Source organism: Stegodyphus dumicola, chromosome 12 (assembly GCF_044657685.1).
Source record: "Stegodyphus dumicola isolate Sdum_Otavi_A_Nest chromosome 12, ASM4465768v1".
NCBI classification, from domain to species: Eukaryota; Metazoa; Arthropoda; class Arachnida; order Araneae; family Eresidae; genus Stegodyphus; species Stegodyphus dumicola.
This window is the reverse complement of record NC_140779.1, coordinates 75,447,664-75,466,861: the sequence shown is the minus strand read 5'-3', so window position 1 is coordinate 75,466,861 and position 19,198 is coordinate 75,447,664. Positions and strand designations below refer to the sequence as shown.

General features: G+C 32.0%; 1 protein-coding gene across 8 annotated transcripts in view; it reads left to right on the top strand.

The window, feature by feature from the left end:
• The window catches only part of Mi-2 (chromodomain-helicase-DNA-binding protein Mi-2 homolog), a 142,939-nt gene that overhangs the window by 121,207 nt on the left and 2,534 nt on the right, over positions 1–19,198 (top strand). For all 8 annotated transcript variants that reach the window (XM_035374842.2, XM_035374836.2, XM_035374841.2 and 5 more), the window contains 2 exons: positions 11,617–11,733; positions 15,260–15,334. In XM_035374842.2, the coding sequence (XP_035230733.1) occupies positions 11,617–11,733; positions 15,260–15,334 (192 nt within the window). The remainder of the gene's footprint in view (positions 1–11,616; positions 11,734–15,259; positions 15,335–19,198) is intronic.

Here is a 19,198-nt window from a genome sequence, read left to right as displayed (position 1 = left end):
GCATTTTCAGAATTTTATAAACATGTTGCTTGGCATCAATTTTTAGTGAAATAAAAACTTAAATTTAGGGAAAGAGCATAACACAGTCTGTCACATTTACAGCAGTAATTATTTACAGCTGTAATTTTTTACAGCCTATGCTCAAGGCATAGTAATTTAAATGATCTATAAAAATTTTACAGCTCTAAGTGTAGGAGGCATATTTATTTCTGAAATAAAAAAATGAATACAATTTTTTTCAATATAATTAAATATCTTTAGAATATATAACAAATATGTAAATTTTAAGTTTATCTATATCTGCAAGTGGATTATTATTGTATTTTATCCAAATGTTTAATTATCATTTCATGTAAATAACCTGCAGAGCATAAGCTGGCAAAACGGTCTGATTCCTGTAATCATTAAGGGACTTAAGTAAATAAAAGCCTCAGCAACATTGTTTATTTTTTTATGGCAAGATCCGTTTTTTTTTATGAAACTCTTCAAAAATTGTTGATAGGGCAAATTTATTACATTTTTGAATGGAATAATTTTGAACATATATAATTGATTTATGTGAGGTCATTCGTGAGACTACATACTCATTAGTCTTAAAAGTGTCTAATTAGAAATAGCAGCAATTAACAGTGATGCAACTAAAAATGATCAGATACTTTACATATATAATGCACTGCAGAAAGAAAATATTTTTTTGTATAATCACCTAAAAAATTAGTTTTATTGACAATAAACAGAAATCTTAATACTTGGGAACTGTAAATGAGTATTCATGTATATAATGCACTGGAGAAGGAATACATACATATATATATAAATATAAATGTAATATAAAGAATACATTTATATAATATATATATATATGTAATTATTTTAAAAATGCATAGATGAAGACACTGGAACTTTTAACAACTTGCGATATTGCATGAATGGCTGACTTGAAAACCATGATGACGCATTTATCACAACTGAGCTTGAATAATCGTAATCTTTATTTTTTTACGTATATCAAATCATTCTTTTTTAGACAAGATACCGTATTTGATGGCATAAAAGATGCACTTTTTTTTCTATATTTGGTCTCAAAAAAGTTACCTGTGTCTTATATGTGAAGGTAATTGCATTCAATAATTGTTTATTTGGCTTTTATGAAACGTGAGGAGTAAAAGAAACCATGCTATTGAAATTTTTTTTCCTTGTGTGTGGCCATTTAAATAAGGGTCCATCTTATATGCCGTCAAATACGGTATTTCTTAATTATGTTTGAATACAATAAGTTCCATTTTGAAGGTATGACATCATCTTAAGCAGGTAAGTGGCAGCATGGAAAAGTAGCGTGTTGCCAGCATGAAAGCATAAACGAAAAAAGAAAGCATGTTGCAGTACTTGATAGGAAGAAGGGGGGAGTCAGAAAAGTTTCAGTTCCGAGCTTTGGTTTACAATTAATTTGATTGGATAAGACATATCTACATTAAAATGTTATGTAACATAGAAAAGTCTGGAATCTAGGAGATGTGATGAATTTAGAATGTTAATTTTGAGGTCGCCAATTATTTTTCAAAGCAGCCATCATATTTTGTTATATCTTAATATTCAAAGCATGTATTGTATTTTGTTATATCTTACATATCCCCCCTTCAAAAGAAAGGTTGGGTGAGCAGGGTGGAAGAAAAAGCATTCCAGCAGCAAAATGTGAAAGATATAATTTTGAAAATACAAAACATATTAACAAACATATTAAATTTTAAAGAAAAAATTATTGTCAGAATTTTAACCAATATTTTAACTCAGTTTGACATTTCACTGAAAGTCATAAAATTTTGAATTCAATAATTAATTTTAGCACTGTATTCTTTTAAAACAATTTTAGAGTTCTGAGATAAGAATGTCCAATGAAATTTTGTAAAGTTCTTGATCAAAATAGTTCCACGCAAAGTAAACACTCAAATTTTTTCACAAAGTAAATGTTCAAATAAAAGTCTTTCCAATTTTTGTTCATGAAAATATTTCTATTATAATATGAATTAAGATGCCAACTTTCATGTTATTTGTTAGAATTTTCATAATTATGTTTTTTTAAGGAAGGCATTTTACAATGTAAAAATTTTATAACACATCATTCATAAACACAAAAAATTTCAAGCTTTTCACTATTATTAAGACATTTAAAAATTTACTTATTCTTTACAAAACTTGAAGACTCCACGACTTTCTCTAAATACTAGCATATCCGTCATATTGGTTTATCAATTGAGCAAACTGGTGTTTATTCTTCACCAGTGGCCAAATGATTTGCCAAATTAGCACTGCAGAAAAGGCCTCTTGCTTAAGATGACGTTGTACCTTTATAATGAAACTTATTGTACTCAAACATAATTAAGAAATATCTTGTCTAAGAAAAGAATGATTTGATATACATAAAAAAAAAAAAAAAAAAAAAAAAAAAAAAAAAAATTGTGATTATTCAAGCTCAGTTTTGATAAATGTGTCATCATGATTTTCAACTCAGCCCTACCTTCACGCACTACGGTCTTCTCAGCCATTTACGCAATATCGAAAGTTGTTAAAAGTTCCAGTGTCTTCATCTACGCATTTTAAATAAAATGTACATGTTTACAAAGAAAGGGAGACGATTTCTATGTTTTTTTATGCTATCAAAATGTAAAACAGAATGTCTTATTGCGTGCAGTTATTTTGGTATTAAATATGCTTCATTTTATCATTTTAACCAGGCCATTAAACTGATTTGAAGAATTGCATCATTGTTAGAAATTTTGATAAAGGATATTCGGATGGCATAAATTTATGTTATTAACTAGGAAAAACAGCTGTAACTCCCCAATGACTTGAAAAATTGTGTTCTTGCATTGATAATTATAGATTTGCCCAGAGTAGTGCTAGTTTAGATGACATAATTGATTTTCTTTCATCAACATAATAATATTAATTATGATGAGTGTAAGATATGCAGAGCATCTTTAATAAATGCAAAATTCAATTTCTTTTTGGTATTAGTTTCAGTAAAATATATTTTGATGTTTGACCTTCTTGATAGGCATTTTCACTGAGAAATTCAATTACATTAAAGCATTTGCAGATGGCAAATTCCTGCCCCCTCTTTTATTAAATTTTCTAAAAAAATTTCTCGTTGGCTTAGTTGGCAACATTGTATAATCCATGGTACCCCACCAATGGTATAGTGGTTAAGACCATTCAGTATTGATAATTCAACATGAGTTCAAGACCAGGCAGATGGGCTAGCTGCATAATTTGTTTTCATTGTTTTTACCATAATAACATCAATATGAAACAATTTTCCTTAAAAAGTCCTCACAGAAGGCATCTTTCCTTTAGATAGCCCTTGTATGTTTTGTTGTATTCAAATAAGCTAACTTGTTTGATCCACAGCAGTTGATATAAACCAATTGTCTTCTCATCTGATACTACAAAATCATGCAGATTGTCCATAGGATCAACTTTCATGTCATTTCATGTCTATCCATAAAATAAATATTTGTTTTAAGAACATTGAAGTCATGCAGAAATTCTTGGGAATTAATTAATAGGCTTTGATGATATATAACTTTGATATAAATTCATCAAAATAAGAAAAATCTTCAAAATTTACATTAAAGCATAGGATTGTAGCATACCCTAAGGAAAAATTTATTGCAGAGATTTTAATTAGTTTTTTAATCTAAAAATTAAATGATTGAAATTTTAACTAATAAATTAGAATTCTCAGTTTTAAGTATTCCTAAAAAATTCAATAACTTCAAATCATGTTATACAAATTTTTCAATAAATAACATCAAATATCTCTTATGCCAGTTATGTTATTTAGGTACTGAAATTAACAATTAGTTAAAATGGCAACCAGATGCTGTTATGATCATATACCTTCTCAAACTTCAGTGCAAAATCAGCATAGAATACAAAACATTATGACTTGTGATCGTACGTGGCAGTGTAAGCTAATTATTTATTAAAAGTAAAGAAAACAAATTGTTCGTGGTTTGTCAGTTTTGGGGACATAAATCCTGTTTCTTGCCCTCCCCCCTTAAAAAAACATGGTTACAGAAAAAAAAAAAAAGATCTTTTTATCAGATAGGCTGTTTCAAAAAGCTTTTGCAAAGGCATGTTTTCTTTTGATGAAACACATTTTTTAAAACTGACATCAAAAGAATATTGAATTTTATAAATATTTCTGGCATTATTATTGGAGTTTCAAATTAATACACGTAAGATTTAAAACTACAGTCTATTATTAATTAAATGTTGTTTGAGCTTTAAGATAATATGCTGTCTTTTCAGCTAATCAAATGAAATTTTATTATAAAGGTATACATATGTGGTTTTCGGGCACCAGCCATTTCCTCTTTTTAAGGCTTCATATTGAAAAACCGAAAACATAGCCTCATAACTGTAATATAATGAATGCCTTTTATGCTGCAAATCTCGGTTCGAGCCACAAGGTCACTGCAGCAGCAGTTACACAGTTACTATCCTCATGATGAGGTATAGCCACCAGTGGCAGTGCACAAATAAAGCTATATTCTCCACACATACACTATTTTTCTGTGTATACATATTATTTGCTTATATGAAAATGTTTTAAATCTTTATCGAAAATTTTATTTTAATTTTAAAAATCATAGATGGGACTGAAATTAGTTTTTCAGAAATTTTAATTATTGAGAATTTACTATAATAGTTTAATTAACACGTTGACAGTGGCGCGGATATTCATTGTTCTTTTCGTGCAGCGGCGCTTGAATCAGCGGTTCGTTTCATGGTCCATCCGTTTTTGTGAATCCCCCTTGTAAAGTAATAATAACAATAAAAAAAATAAATAAATAAATAAAATTCGTATGAAGGATCTGCGAGGAAGACAAGAAAACAATGCAAAGAATGCTATAAAGACTTAGCAAGCCTAAAAGGTACTCAGTAAGCCACGAATAGAGCAAAGAAAGTAACAACATATTGCGATAATTGTAAGGACAAGCCAGCACGTTGTTTATCCTGCTTTAAAAAATTGCATAGAAGAAATTAATTATATTTAATCTATAAGTTACATTTTAAGTTATTTGTTTTGTATTGAATGTTTGATTACAATGCTGAAATGTTAATGTATACTGTTGAATAATTAAAATAAAAGAAAATTTTGTACTATAATTTTTTTATATACAAGCATGACCCATCGGTTAGTCATGCCGGCCTGCGAAACAATCAAGCATGACCCATTCTGTACCGAATATGCAGTGGTTAATAATCACATGTAGAAGGATATCAGTCCTTCTACAAGTGAGTTAAACCTGTATTATCTCCTGGCTGTAGGTAGAATGAATCTTCAGTATGTTATGAATCTCAAAGCCATGAAACACTGATAAGTTGTTCTAGGTTCTGTTTTTGGTGACTGACTGAATTGATTGCATAAAGTTTTCCATATTATATGCACTGCTGGCCACCGTAAATGCAACCTCCTGAAGAAAGCATGCAAATAACATGAAATTTACAACATGCATTAGCGAAGGTGAGATATGCAAGTGATTAGGATTTCATCGCAGACACACATCACGCGCGCCTGTAGCGCCACTTCAAAGCTTGGACTTCACTTTAAGGCTTGGAGTTTTCGACGATTTCAAGTTCGGCAATTGTGTTTTTCTTGTGGTTCCCCCCCAAAAAAAAAATCAATTATGCCTCGTAGTAAACAGCGATCATCGTTTGATCAAGTATCCAAGTTCGACAGAGGAAGGATAGTGGCCTACCGAGAGTGTAGATTATCTTTCAGGGAAATTGATAGTCGTGTTGGACGAAACCAAACAACTCTAATGCGGACAAGTGACCGCTGGATGCAGAAGGGTACGACGAACCGACGTGTTCGATCCACCTCAGTGCACCACTTCACGTGATGACAGGAACATTGTGCGCATAGCAGAGACGGATCGCTCAGTCACATCACGAACCATAGCACAGCACATTCAGTCTGTAACGCATCATCCAGTGTCTGCGTGTACCCATTCGACGCCGTTTACAGCAGAGTGGTCTGTCCGCAAGATGACCATTGCTTCGTCTACCCTTGACTCAGAACCACGGAATGTTTTCGCCGCCAATGGTGCGATGAAAGAAGGATGTGGACGACAGAATGGAATGAAATTGTTTTTTCTGATGAGTCACCACGATGGTCGGATTCGAGTCTGGAGACACCTTGGAGAAAGGATGCCGAACAGCTGCGTTATGCACCACCACACTGGTCCTGCACCGGGTATTATGGTACGGGGCGGTATTGGATATCACTCTCGCACCCCTCTAGTACGCATTGCCGGTACTTTATGGCCAGCGCTACATCTCCGAGGTGTTGGAACCAGTTGTCCTTCCTTACCTTCAGGGCTTGCCCACAGCCATATTTCAACAGGATAATGCGTGACCACACGTGGCACGCATTGTCCAAGGGTTCTTCGTCAATCGCCAGATTGAATTGCTTCCCTGGCCGGCTTGCTCTCTGGATCTTTCGCCGATAGAAAACATGTGGTCTATGGTTGCTGAACGATTGACCCAGATTACATCCCAAGTTGCCACACCAGATCAACTTTGGCAACGTGTGGAAGCTGCTTGATCTGCTGTACACACATCCAAAGTCTCTTTGAATCAATGCGAAGGTGTGTGGCAGCGGTGATCTCCAACAATGGCGGCTACTCTAGCTACTGATTCTGGAAGGAACCACACTTCACAGAAGTCTGCAAATTTAATCATTTGATACTTGTTCAACATGTTATCTACTAAATAAATTTTGTTGTGATATCTCTTGTCTTTCTTGGTGTTGCAATTTGGGTGGCCAGCAGTGTATATCATAAATACAGAATCGTTCCTTAAGTCTTTTAAGGCAACTATATAACTTGTTTTGTCATTATCAAGTAATCTAGTTTAGTCTTACAAATTATAAAATCAGAATTCAATGAATAATACTGGTCAGCAACAAAATATATTTTTTAATTCAACTACTGGAGGCGATCTTTATTATTGAATTGTTGAACTGAATTTAGTATTGGATATGAAACATGAATTTCTGACTGCTAGCAGGAATTGTTACCAGTTACACTGCAAGAGGATATGCTATGGAAGGAAGTAATTTTGTATATTCTCTCCCACTTAAACTTGGAAGAGATGAACAAGAACCAGCCAACAAAATCGATGTGGTGATGAATTATTATTATACTAGGGAGGAAATTATTTTCTCCTGAAGATAGAAAGATTATTTCACAGAGTAATTTCAACTCATGTGTTTTTCCATGCTTAAATACATACATTGGCAAGAAAAATGAAATACAGTAGCAACATGGCTCATGGAAATTAGCAAGATTTACAGAATCAAGTTTTAATTTGTCATTGTTGTATAAGGTATTTCTCCCACCTTCTTAGCTTGCCTTCGTAGTGTACTGGTCAGCACACTGGGTGCGTATTCCAGAAGTCCGTGTTTCGATTCCCGGCGAGGGTGTTGCTCATTTTTCATGACTCCTGCTTCCAAAAAAGTACCTAATGTCTTTACAGTTGTACTGTTAATGTAAAGTGGGTTAATTTAGCTTAAGAGTCAGTGTTTTGTACTGTATTGGTAAAAAATGTGCTTATTTTTGAATGCTGATCTCTAATTAATAATTTATTGGAACTATTCCTTAAAAGGAAAAAAGCAAACTTTATATATCACACAAACTAAATAATATTACTCTTGAAATCTATGCAACTGTATATTAGTAATTTTACTATTTTAAGAAGGTATCTCTTTTATGCAGATATTAAAGATTTAACATACCTGATATCATAGTAGTCACATTTGATTTGGTGATTTAAATATCCAAATAAGGTATTAAATTACTATCTTACATTCTACCTATTAGCCATTCAAACTCTCTACAGTTTTTCTTATCAATTAAAGAAAAAAGAGATCATCTCATTTTGAATTATTGCCTGAAAAATTTAACATTTTTCCTAGCAGGGGGGAAAATCTTTTTTTCAGTAAAGTAGGCAAAAAATGTTTGCCCTATTTAAAGATCTTTCACTTTTATAGATTCCTCCCGATAAAAAGAAACTCGGAATCCTAGTTGAATTCAGTAAAAGTATTCTCATTTCTATAAATGAAACCATGATTGGCAAATTACCGCATAAGAGTTTGGAGAAAATATAAATTACATTATCAATTGTAAAACAGAATAAAAATATTTTAAGAAGAGAAACATTTTTCATCAGAAAATCAGTACACAGAAACTTGACCAAAAATGAGGTATCAGAGTGCAGTGAGTAGAGTTTGGTGTGATGCACAGTCACTTCTTCTAACAATGCAAGGGTCGGCAATTTTTTCAAGAACATCTGTCAACTTGGTTAGGAGTTACAGCAAGTTCCAGTGTCTTAATACTGGATATCTGGTTGAGGGTATATTTTTTCTAAACCAGGTCATCCTGTAACATTCTGCATCTCTATTTTGTCATTAAGAATACTAGTCCTTCCTGAGCAACTGTATTAAATAGCATTAGGCATAATATTATACGACTTTTTATAATTTAGTGTACAAAATATATATACAGTAAGACGCGGGGGATACGTTCCATCGAAGTAGAGCGTAATGCGAAACAGCGCTAAGCGAGGCTATCTTAACATGTAAGTAATGGGGTTAGGGGAAGACGGATAAAAAATGGTTAGGCATTAAATTTAATAATGTTTTTTTTAATAAAAATAAAATTAAACATTTATTTCTTACAAAAATAAAAACAATATAAACGCATATACTTTTAAAAACAAATAAAATTCTCAGTCAGATCATTCAGTCTATTCTGGGTTTCCAATTTTCTGCCTTTTTGTTAAGAAGGCATTATGATAGATTGGCTTAATGGCATATTGCGTTCAATTTCGTCGTCAATCCATATAGACAGTCGTTTTTCCATTTCCTCTATAATGTTATTTCTAGAACGGCTAATTCTAGTTGCAGTTGCCGATGACGGTATTTTTTCTTTATTCTTAAGAATTGTCCTTATTGTTGAAGTTGCCAAAATCAATGCAGCGCTAATTTGTGATTGACGTTTACCAGAATCTAATCTTCTAATCACTTGCATTTGAGTTTGCAGTGAAATGCTTTTTCTGGTTGCTTTCTTTTCTTGTTTTTTATTATCACCCATGATAAAAACTAAAGAACATAATATTTGTCACTGTATTAATCGTTATAGTATTATACAAATTTAAACTTACAATAATGTCAACAAATGTTTCAAATGATAAAAATGCGTCCACCAAGCAAGAAACACAACTACACTGTTTCGGATATGTTATTTGGAAACCTAGCGCTGCGCACAATTTCGGAGAATCCCCGGGTTGAAATAAAAGAGCGCTAAACCGAAACAGCGGTAAACGAAACAGCGTTAAGCGGGGTCTTACTGTATACATTATGACTTTTTTTTTTTTTTTTTTGTAAAGTTATGTTCTGTAGTAGACAGAAACAGGCATAATAGTATAACAATTATAATATGATACAAAACAAGCATAATAATACTAAGAATAAATATTATTGCACTTTTTTTTATGACAACAATGACGTATGAACTACTTACTGTAATGTACAGTTTTGGAAATTCTGCATTAGAGCATCCTACTAAATTGCATTAGGTTTGGAAATGGAACTGGTTAGTCCACGCACTCAGTGGTTTTCTTTTGAGATCTGCTTTGTTGGTCGAATTTAGGGTGTATGGGCATTATCATTTTGTAACATTGATTCAACTTGCATTTTTACATGATTTGAACCAATATAAAGATATATGCAAGAATTCACCCCATCAGTGGCTGAGTGATTAAGTTTGCTGAACATTGGGGCTTGATTAGGGTTCAACCCTAGACGAATGAGCTGAATGCATCGTTGCTTTTTGTGGTTTTTCCCATATGTAGTATGAATATGAGGCACTTCCTTAGAAAATCCTTCACTTATGCAAATTGCCCTCATGCACTTTGTTATATTCAAATAACCAAACCAAATAATGTAAGAGTCCAGAACACAACCTGTACGTAAATATGTATTTAGGCACTACAGTTTCCAAACACTGTAATTGTGAAAATGAAGAGTTTGTTTGCCGGCTGATAAAGATACCACTCTAGTTACGCTGAAAACTTCTGCTGTAAACAATCTCTTTCAGTGGCGTAGCTAGGGTGGGGCAAGGGAGGGACATCTGTCCCCGGGCGCAGCATCCAAGGGGTGCCAAATTGATGCTACGAAATTTTTTAATGAAATATTTTCCATTTCTGGCATACAGAAAGGGGCGCAAATTCTTCAGTTGTCCCCTGGCGCTAGAAACTCTAGCCATGTCCCTGATCTCTTTGATGGATGTTTATTATTTTTATATTTAGCAGACCTCTGAATTGCTTTGAAGTGGCTATTATTAAGACTCAGCTGTAAATAGGAAAGTTTTCAATGAGGTTAACCCAATTTATGTAACATGGACAATTCAACTGTTCAAGTAACATAAGCTAAGAATTGTGAACATCATAGTGCAATCTAGTATAAAGACTTCCTTAAAAACTTTCATGTTAACAGAAGCGAATAAAATATTCCAGTATTTGCTGCAAGAGTATCTTTATTCATTTGCAATAAATATCATATTTTCTGTGAAGTTAATCATATAGTTGTATATAGTAGCCCTTTACACAGTTAATTACAGATATCAGTGTTAATTCATCGATGTTTCTTGATAAGACATTTGAGATGAGGAAGCTCTAGTTAAAAATTGATTCCATAATCTTAATCTCAGAAAGACTCAATATTTAGCCATGTCTGCCTGATTGTAGTGAATCTTAAGACACTGTAACTTTTTTACTGCGTTTCATGCATGAGATGATATCTTGAAGACATGCTTGAAAAATGGTTAGTTCAAACTGCTTTAATGACATTTCAATCATAAAGTAAATTTATTAAGGAACATTTGCATTTATGCTACTTATAAATACATAAATTGATTTAACCTACACAAATTTTCATATGGTATGCTTCTTATGATTTTATGTGTAATATTTTGACCAAAGCTGTAGTTTGAAAATATACTCAATATGTATATTAAAAAAAATAAATGAAAAATATGTTGAATTTTTTAAACTTAAAATATTTTGCATATTTTGGAGATGTTTTACTAAGAAACAATGTAAACACCCAAATCTTGTTAAATGATTTCACTCAAAATAAGTGTTAGTTTTCCTGAAGTATGGCAGTGCTGAAAATAAGTATTAATAATAAATTATACATATTCTTCAATAAGGCCATTGATATCTATGTAAACAAGTGACTCAAAAACAGTAACTATACATAAAATCTCACCCGCAAGTTATCAAAAATGGAAAAATGCTATTATGGTTTCTGAAGAAATACATTTGTTCTGTATTTATATATGGAAATTAATTTGTATTTCATAAATATTTTTAAAAGCAATGAAAAAAAAAAAAAAAAAAAAAAAAAAAAAAAAAAAAAAACAATACAAATTTTATATTGTTGCTCATATACAACAGAGAACTACACAGAAAATTATCATAAATCATAATTGTTTTTATAAGTTTATGTGAAACTATCTAATTTTGTCATATTTGTTCACACAGGCTATCCAACCCCGGGCGGACCAACTCTATTCCAAGGATCTACATATCCAACATACAATCAGAGAAATCAGTTCTCAATGGCCCAAAGCCTATTATCACAAACACTCACAGCCACAGGTAAGTACTTCATTAAAAAAAATACTGTTGACTCGTACGACTTTTTTTAATAATTTATGTAATGGTATTATTTATGTGTTTACACTAGCAAAAGTATTGACCTATGCCTGTATGCTGTCACAACTGCCTCTTTGAAAGTTTCTGATCTTCCATTAAAATCCTGATGACAGAATATATAACATATATCAGGCATTTCTGGAATACTGCCAGCTTCGTTTGATATGACAAAAGAAAAGATTTTCAGTTTCATTTTTTGTAGTGTATTTTTACTGGAGTGTAAGTATGCATGTATCATTTAAAAAGATATGCAACCAATTAAAATTTTGGAAGGAAGAAAAGTTTTATTAAGAAATGATAATGACAAGAAGACTACATTTTTTTAAGAGGTAATTCCTTTAATATTAGATATATATTAGTGTGGCACAGAGTCAGTTAAGTTTCTTATGTTCATTTGCAATAACTTCTATTACAAATTATGCAACTGACTAACTCAGTAATATTCTGAGAAGCCTTTTCATTTTCTGAGGATATGCAGATGTCTATAGAAGAGAATTAAATACTTGAACTGTTGAGAAAGTTGACTTGTTAATTAATGGCACCTGGCCAGCCAGACAGCATACAAAACATGGAGGCTGAAGAACACTTCAGCTTACATGTGAGTCATCAGCTTAACTTTAAGCAATGTAAAAATGTTGTCAGCAAAAGAGAGTGATTACTGAGGCACAATTTAAAAATGCCAAAAAATATGCAAACTACACTCTTGAAAAAAAATCGAAGCACCGAGAAGGACTTTTGCGATCGTGACGAAATTTGGTATGCAAAAACATCTTGATCGAATATGCAAATGATCAAAGTTTCAAGGCAAATGAACAGGAATTGCGATCATAGCGCACATTTCTAGTGCGCAATTCGCAAAGTATAAAACCAGTAACAGAGGTGGAAAATTTATCTTTTTTTGTTGCTGCCATTATAATTCCGTAAAGAAGCAACTACATATCTGCCATTACGACGATATCAAAGGCCTTACAGACAACTAAATGACTTCGAACGTGGTCGCATTGTAGGGTTGCGTGAAGCTGGGTTGTCATACAGAGCAATAGGCCACCACTTGCAGCATACAGACACTGTTGTGCAAAGACGTTGGCAACAATGGTTGCTACAAGGAAACTGACGATAAAATGAAGGCTATGAAAGGCCAAGGATCACAAATGTGAGGGAAGATAGGATGATTGTTCACCAGATCCGAACTGCCCCAACGGTATCATTGTTGACTATTTAACACATTACAGCCACGTCTATACCTCCCGTGGCACCGTCCATCTCACGGCGCTTGTCTGAGGCGGGGTTATGCTCACAGAGGCCTTTAAGACATTTGCCTTTGACCCCGCAACATCGGCGGAGTTGTCTGGAGGGGTGTCGCAGCCGAGCATCATGGCTGCCATCAGACTGGCATCGTACAGTGTCCAGCGATAAATCCCGATACACTGTGTTCTGTCTGAAGAGGACGGAGCCGGTGGTCCCAATCAGCCTTTGTTTTACAAAGGCCTTCAACCATAACCCCTAGTGTGATGGTGTGGGATGCTATTTCTTATGACAGCAGGTCATCTTTAGTCATCCTCCGTACGTCTTTAATAGTTCAACGATATGTTGATACCATCCTGCGGCCGGTTGCATTACCCTTCATGGCACGTCATTCTGGGACCATTTTCCAACAAGATAATGCCAGGCCACATACCACTCACTTATTTCTGGACTGTCTCCGTGCGGTTGATACTCTTCCTTGGCCAGCAAGGTTACCAGACCTTTCACCAATCAAGCATGTCTGGGGCATGGTAACCAATCAAGCATGTCTGGGGCATGGTAGGCTGCCAGATTTGGCACCACAAAATATCGCAGATCTGAAGCGACAACTTATGAATGCCTGGAAGACTGTGTCACAAGATGACATTATGAACCTCTACCACTCGAAGAATTCAAGCATGCATTGCTGCCAAGGGCGGTTCGACTAACTACTAATTTGAACACTCAATGGGTGATTGTGAACTGTGAACAGGTACTATGACCTTGATTTTTTAATCATTTTATTATCTGTGTATGAACTATACACATATTCAATTTCATCAAAAACAACCACTTCCTTCATGGTGGTTCAATTTTTTTGCAAAAGAGTGTATAAGTAAATAGCAATCCTGATATATAGTTAGAACCTGAATAAAATAATTACGGCAGCAGCATTTGTTATCACCAATTATCTAGAACCAGAACTTTAAAATTGTTTACAACACACAGATCTATATTTTCTTATAGCTAAATGACAGCTTCTCAAAATCATAATTTGAACAAGAGCATAGCAAAAATTTTGTACATTAATAACAGAGTTGAATGTTTCAAGAATGCAACATTCAAAAGAATGATTTATGGATTGAAACATGGATATGTTAACCCTAGTGAACAATCATCTGGAAAATTGCTAAATAAAGTTTGTGATAATGATAGGGAAAAAAAAATAAAAAAAAATATGGGACAGAATATTGGATGAAATAGCAGTTATAATGGTTCTTGATGGTTGGCCATATATTATTCAAAATGGGAATACAGAAGAAACATAACAAAGATAATTTTTGTCATTTATGTTGAGAATGAAAATATATGATCACAATAAATAACACAAACTAATCAGAATCAAATAAAAGTGAAGTAACAGTTATGCTAATCTTTTCACATATGAAAGTTTAATGCATATATTGAACCTATAACCTAAAAAAATTATACCAAATAACTTGATGAAGTATGTTGCAGAAATACAAAAATACTTCAAAAAGAAATATAATACTTATAGCAAATTAACTATAAAAAGGTAGATGAATGCCTCAAATTCTAAAGAATACAAGATGGAATTCACAAGCAGAAGTGCCCTAGAAGATTTGTTGCAAATTTTCAAGTATAATGAAATAAGATTAAAAAATGTGAAAAAGTTTAAACTATAAATTATTGATATTTTAAATATTGTTGAAATTTATTGAGACCGTTCACAACTGTTTGCAGCGTTGTCAGTTATGTCTGTAATGCATCTTTGTCTCCTATTTCGTTTTTGTTCCTTGCAGTACCAAAGCAGAAAATCCAGTAAAAATTGCTTATGCTTAAGAACATTTGTCCTTTTAAATACTGCAAATTGAACCATCACCTAAGTCTGTAAACTTTCAATGATGGAAGACTAGTATTAGGTAATTTGTAATAAACGTTTTACTGTAAGTAAACTATATAATATTTTATATATGTCATGTGCATGCATACATGTCATGTGCAATTCTTATTAAAAAACTGGGAATTTTAATAATTAAAATTATTTTACAGTACAATATATTGCAATTTTAAAATCAATAATAGAAGTGAAAAAAACGAGGGAGAATAAATACTTAAGCTATATATACAATTCATTTCCAACTATATTAGAATAGGTAGTTTCTACCAGCTATAAAGTATACGTCATTAATATATTCTTAACTTTAAACATTTCCTCCTCTAGATTCCCACTTTTCTACCAGCAGCCAACCTCTAGGACAACATGCCATGCCAATGCAAACAAATTCTGTATCAAAAGGTAAGGAAGTAGAAAACTATTGCCTCATTTTGCTTAAATTTTCAAAAATTTATTTTTATTTTAATTTTTAATTCTAGTATTAAAGTGTAGTATGAAATTTGAGCAGACTTTAAAACTATAATGAACACACATTATTTGATCTAAATAGCTATAATATCTAAAAATTGAAGGGAAAAAAAAATAAATAAAATAAAATCACTTGTGGCAAATTTACTTTGCCATTACTTATCATTTAAAATATATTTAAATAATTTTCAAAAGCAATGGAAGTAAATAGCCCCAAGATGCAAATTTCATATTTACTTACACAGCAATCAAGGAATAAGTAACAAGATTTCTGTTGGGTGTTGACATCTATCATGAGCAGGGTAACCGCTTTTAGTACTTTCTTTATTAGATCTACTTTTAATATATTTTTAGAGTTTAATACTTTTTTTCGGATCTGGTACTTTCTTCCTTCCGAGTAATAATAATAATAAAAATAACACAAGAGAATTAGATGTATGAATTTATAGCTCACCTTTCAGTGCAGTAGAAGATGATATTTAAAAAGCCAAATCAGTTTTAATTGCACTACAAAATCCCTTAGTTAAGGCATAATTTCTCTTCTTAACTTTGACCCAAAGTTAGTTGATTTAAATTTAGATTATTACTTACTATTATTATTAAATATTGTCTTCAACTTAAAACACTGTATTTCATTTTAAACTTCGTTCTAGTCATGCAAGCCTTTTAATTCTTCAATATTTATTGCAAAACAGTATTCTCCTGTCACAAGGCTTCTCAAACCTTTTTGGCCATGGAAAATTTTTTATAGTGACCTAAGCACTTTGCTAGTATAACAAATTAACTCAGAAATAGTTTTTATGTACTATCATTATAATATTGCTTGGTATATAAACATATATAACAAATGTATTAGTATAACAGTGATGCAAAATAACACAATAATAATATAATACACAATGAACATAGTATAATGTGCCTAATAACACTAAATATTATAGAACTTCAATTGTAAAATGTTGCAAACTACATTTTAAAACCACTGCCCTATCAGACGAAACATTTCTCACAAATCTATCTGAACTTTACTGGCATTAATCTTTGCTAGGCTCAAAAATTACCTGCCATTTGCTATCATGCAACATGTAATACCTCTAGCATAATCTTTAACTGCTACAATAAAGTTTCAGCGAGACAGTATTAACAGTTACAAAAGAAATTTTAAATGTCTCCATTATATTTTATATTACAATAAAAAACATTAACATACCAGAAAATATTGTTTATGTCATTCTCTTGTTACTTATATTTCTTATAACAGTCTCAAACTCAAGCAGCTGGGGGGCCAGATTTTTTTTAACAAAATTTCAAATAACTAACTAAATTTTAACTTAATTTCAAATTTCACTTACTAAATCACACAGAAACTATTAACATACACTACTAACAACACTTATTAAATCATACAGAAACAAATAATTATAATGCAAAGGAAAAACTTCAAATTTATCATGCTTATTTTCTATCTGCAACAAATTTCTTTTAGTTACATTTCATAATTCAAATGTACTAGAAACTATACATCAAAATTTTAGGTTGACATTTATTTCAAATAATTCTAATATTTTGAATTAACCATTAAATAAATTGCTTTCATATAAACAGATTATGAAAAATTTCTCTGTGGAACAAAACTTGAGAATAAATACCAACATCTTATTCTCTTCCTTCATGTATAAATTTTTTATTGATACATGCAGAAAAAATTACATATGGTTGTATGTAAATAATTATACACTTTTGCATTTTTTAGAACATCTCTACACCTGACTGTGTTTGGAGTTTGATAACATTTGTAGCCTTAGAGAAAAATTATTGGAACCTCTCTTCATTCCGGACTGTAAATGCTTATTGGTCAATTGGGTCCTTTTGTTAAACTTGTTAATTTTTAACCAACTGGTGACTGACTCAAGAAAGTATAAGTACCATCTCAATGGGGGGGGGGGGAAGACATATCAAAGTTTTAACAACTTTTGGCCACCAAATAAATTTATTGATTGTATCAACATCCCATCATAGTTTTGCAAGAATATGCACTGGTGCATAGATATTACGAGTATTCTATTTGAGAAAGTGAAAACCCATTGCTATCAAAAAGCCACATTTGGAGATTAAAACTGAAAAATGAATATCTTGCATTTTGCCGGATGTCAACACTCTGGTACGCTGGAGATAAAAATGTTTTATTTCGAGTAGTATTGCCACTTCTGGATTTCCAACCACTGAGTTTGTTAAACAAACATTCACTAAATTGTACAGAATAGGAAATAAATCAAAAATTAATTCGAAAATCAAAATTTAGGCTTCGAGATATCCATGTATTACGCACATTAAAAAGTCGGTTGCTCTACATGCCGTTGTTTTTCCACATTGTGAATAATATACATACATACACAAAGATTCTTCCTTATTTAATATTTTTAAAAATAATACATCGTGATAACATTTAGTGGCAATAATTTGAAGAGTCAAGTCTATAATTGTTTCATGTAACTGACATCATAAATATATCCATTGTATTTCATTTTCATTCACTAGCAGTTGCACATATAAACAAAATCCATAGGTTTCTATTATTTCCTGAGATGCAATGATTGTGTTCTTTTTTCTTTTAATTTCTTTTGCAGAAGCATTGTTGTATTTGCATTACCTATGCACTTTTGGCTGGGTATCAGCACTAACTTCGAACTTAATTTAAATGTAATGACTTCTGAAATATCTGCTAGTGCATATTTATTTTCTTAATAGACATTGTATTGTGATATACCACTCAATGAATTCATACTATATCAAAATCTATAACTGTATTAAAACAAATACATAACTGAAATGTATTTGCAAGCCGCATAAACTGCTGTGCAAGCCACTTTTAAGACCATTGCCTTATAATATTATGATTTACTCCTTTGAAACAGAATTCCTGAAACCTCTTATATTAATTTTTGATTTTTTTCTTTCTTAATACCTTTGGTTTTTTGCTAATAATCTCACTCACTCTTTCTTAACACCAGAAGGAAAACAGGGTATTCTATAAATAAGAATTTTGAAATACTGTATATTTCTGACTATAAGCCAAGGAATTTTCAAACTTTCTAAAGCTAAGTTACACAAATCTGAGAATCAACTTATCTCAGAAAAGACATGGGTGCTTTTCTGTTAGCCGGGAGCAAGTAATAAATCACTTAACACCACACCTTTTTATTTCTTAAGTTTATGAAAAAAAAAAAAAAAAAAAAATTAAAGGAAACGAGTCATTCATTTAATGAAAATGGGTTGTATTATTTTTGAATTTGTTTATAATGCTAGTTTATTGTATCAGCTGCCAAAACGAAAGCTCTGATGTTGGCAGAATTTGCTTCCGGCTTTCTCCACTCTCGAACTTATTCTTAATTTACAGAGAAATGCCAAGTAGCCATACCGTTAGAATTTTCAGCAAATATGATCACCTGTAGTTTGAAATTTACCATGCAAGAATTTCTCTTCCCTATCATCTTTCAGGAAAAATAAATAAATAAAATGGCACAGAAAATAAAACTGGCACTGATACTACAGATCATATACAAGATAGCAAATGAATAGAAAAAATGTGCTACCTTCAGACGGAGTTATCAAAGTTAAAACTATCATTGTTGGCATTTTACTTTATAGTGATTTGATTCGAAAATATTCCACCCATTTCACTTACTTTGCCCTCATATTTGAACGTTAGAGAATTTCCCCCCATTTCGTCTTTTATATATAAGTTTGACATTTTGAGTAAATTTTTAAAGAAAAACTGCATTTTCAACTTATATTCAG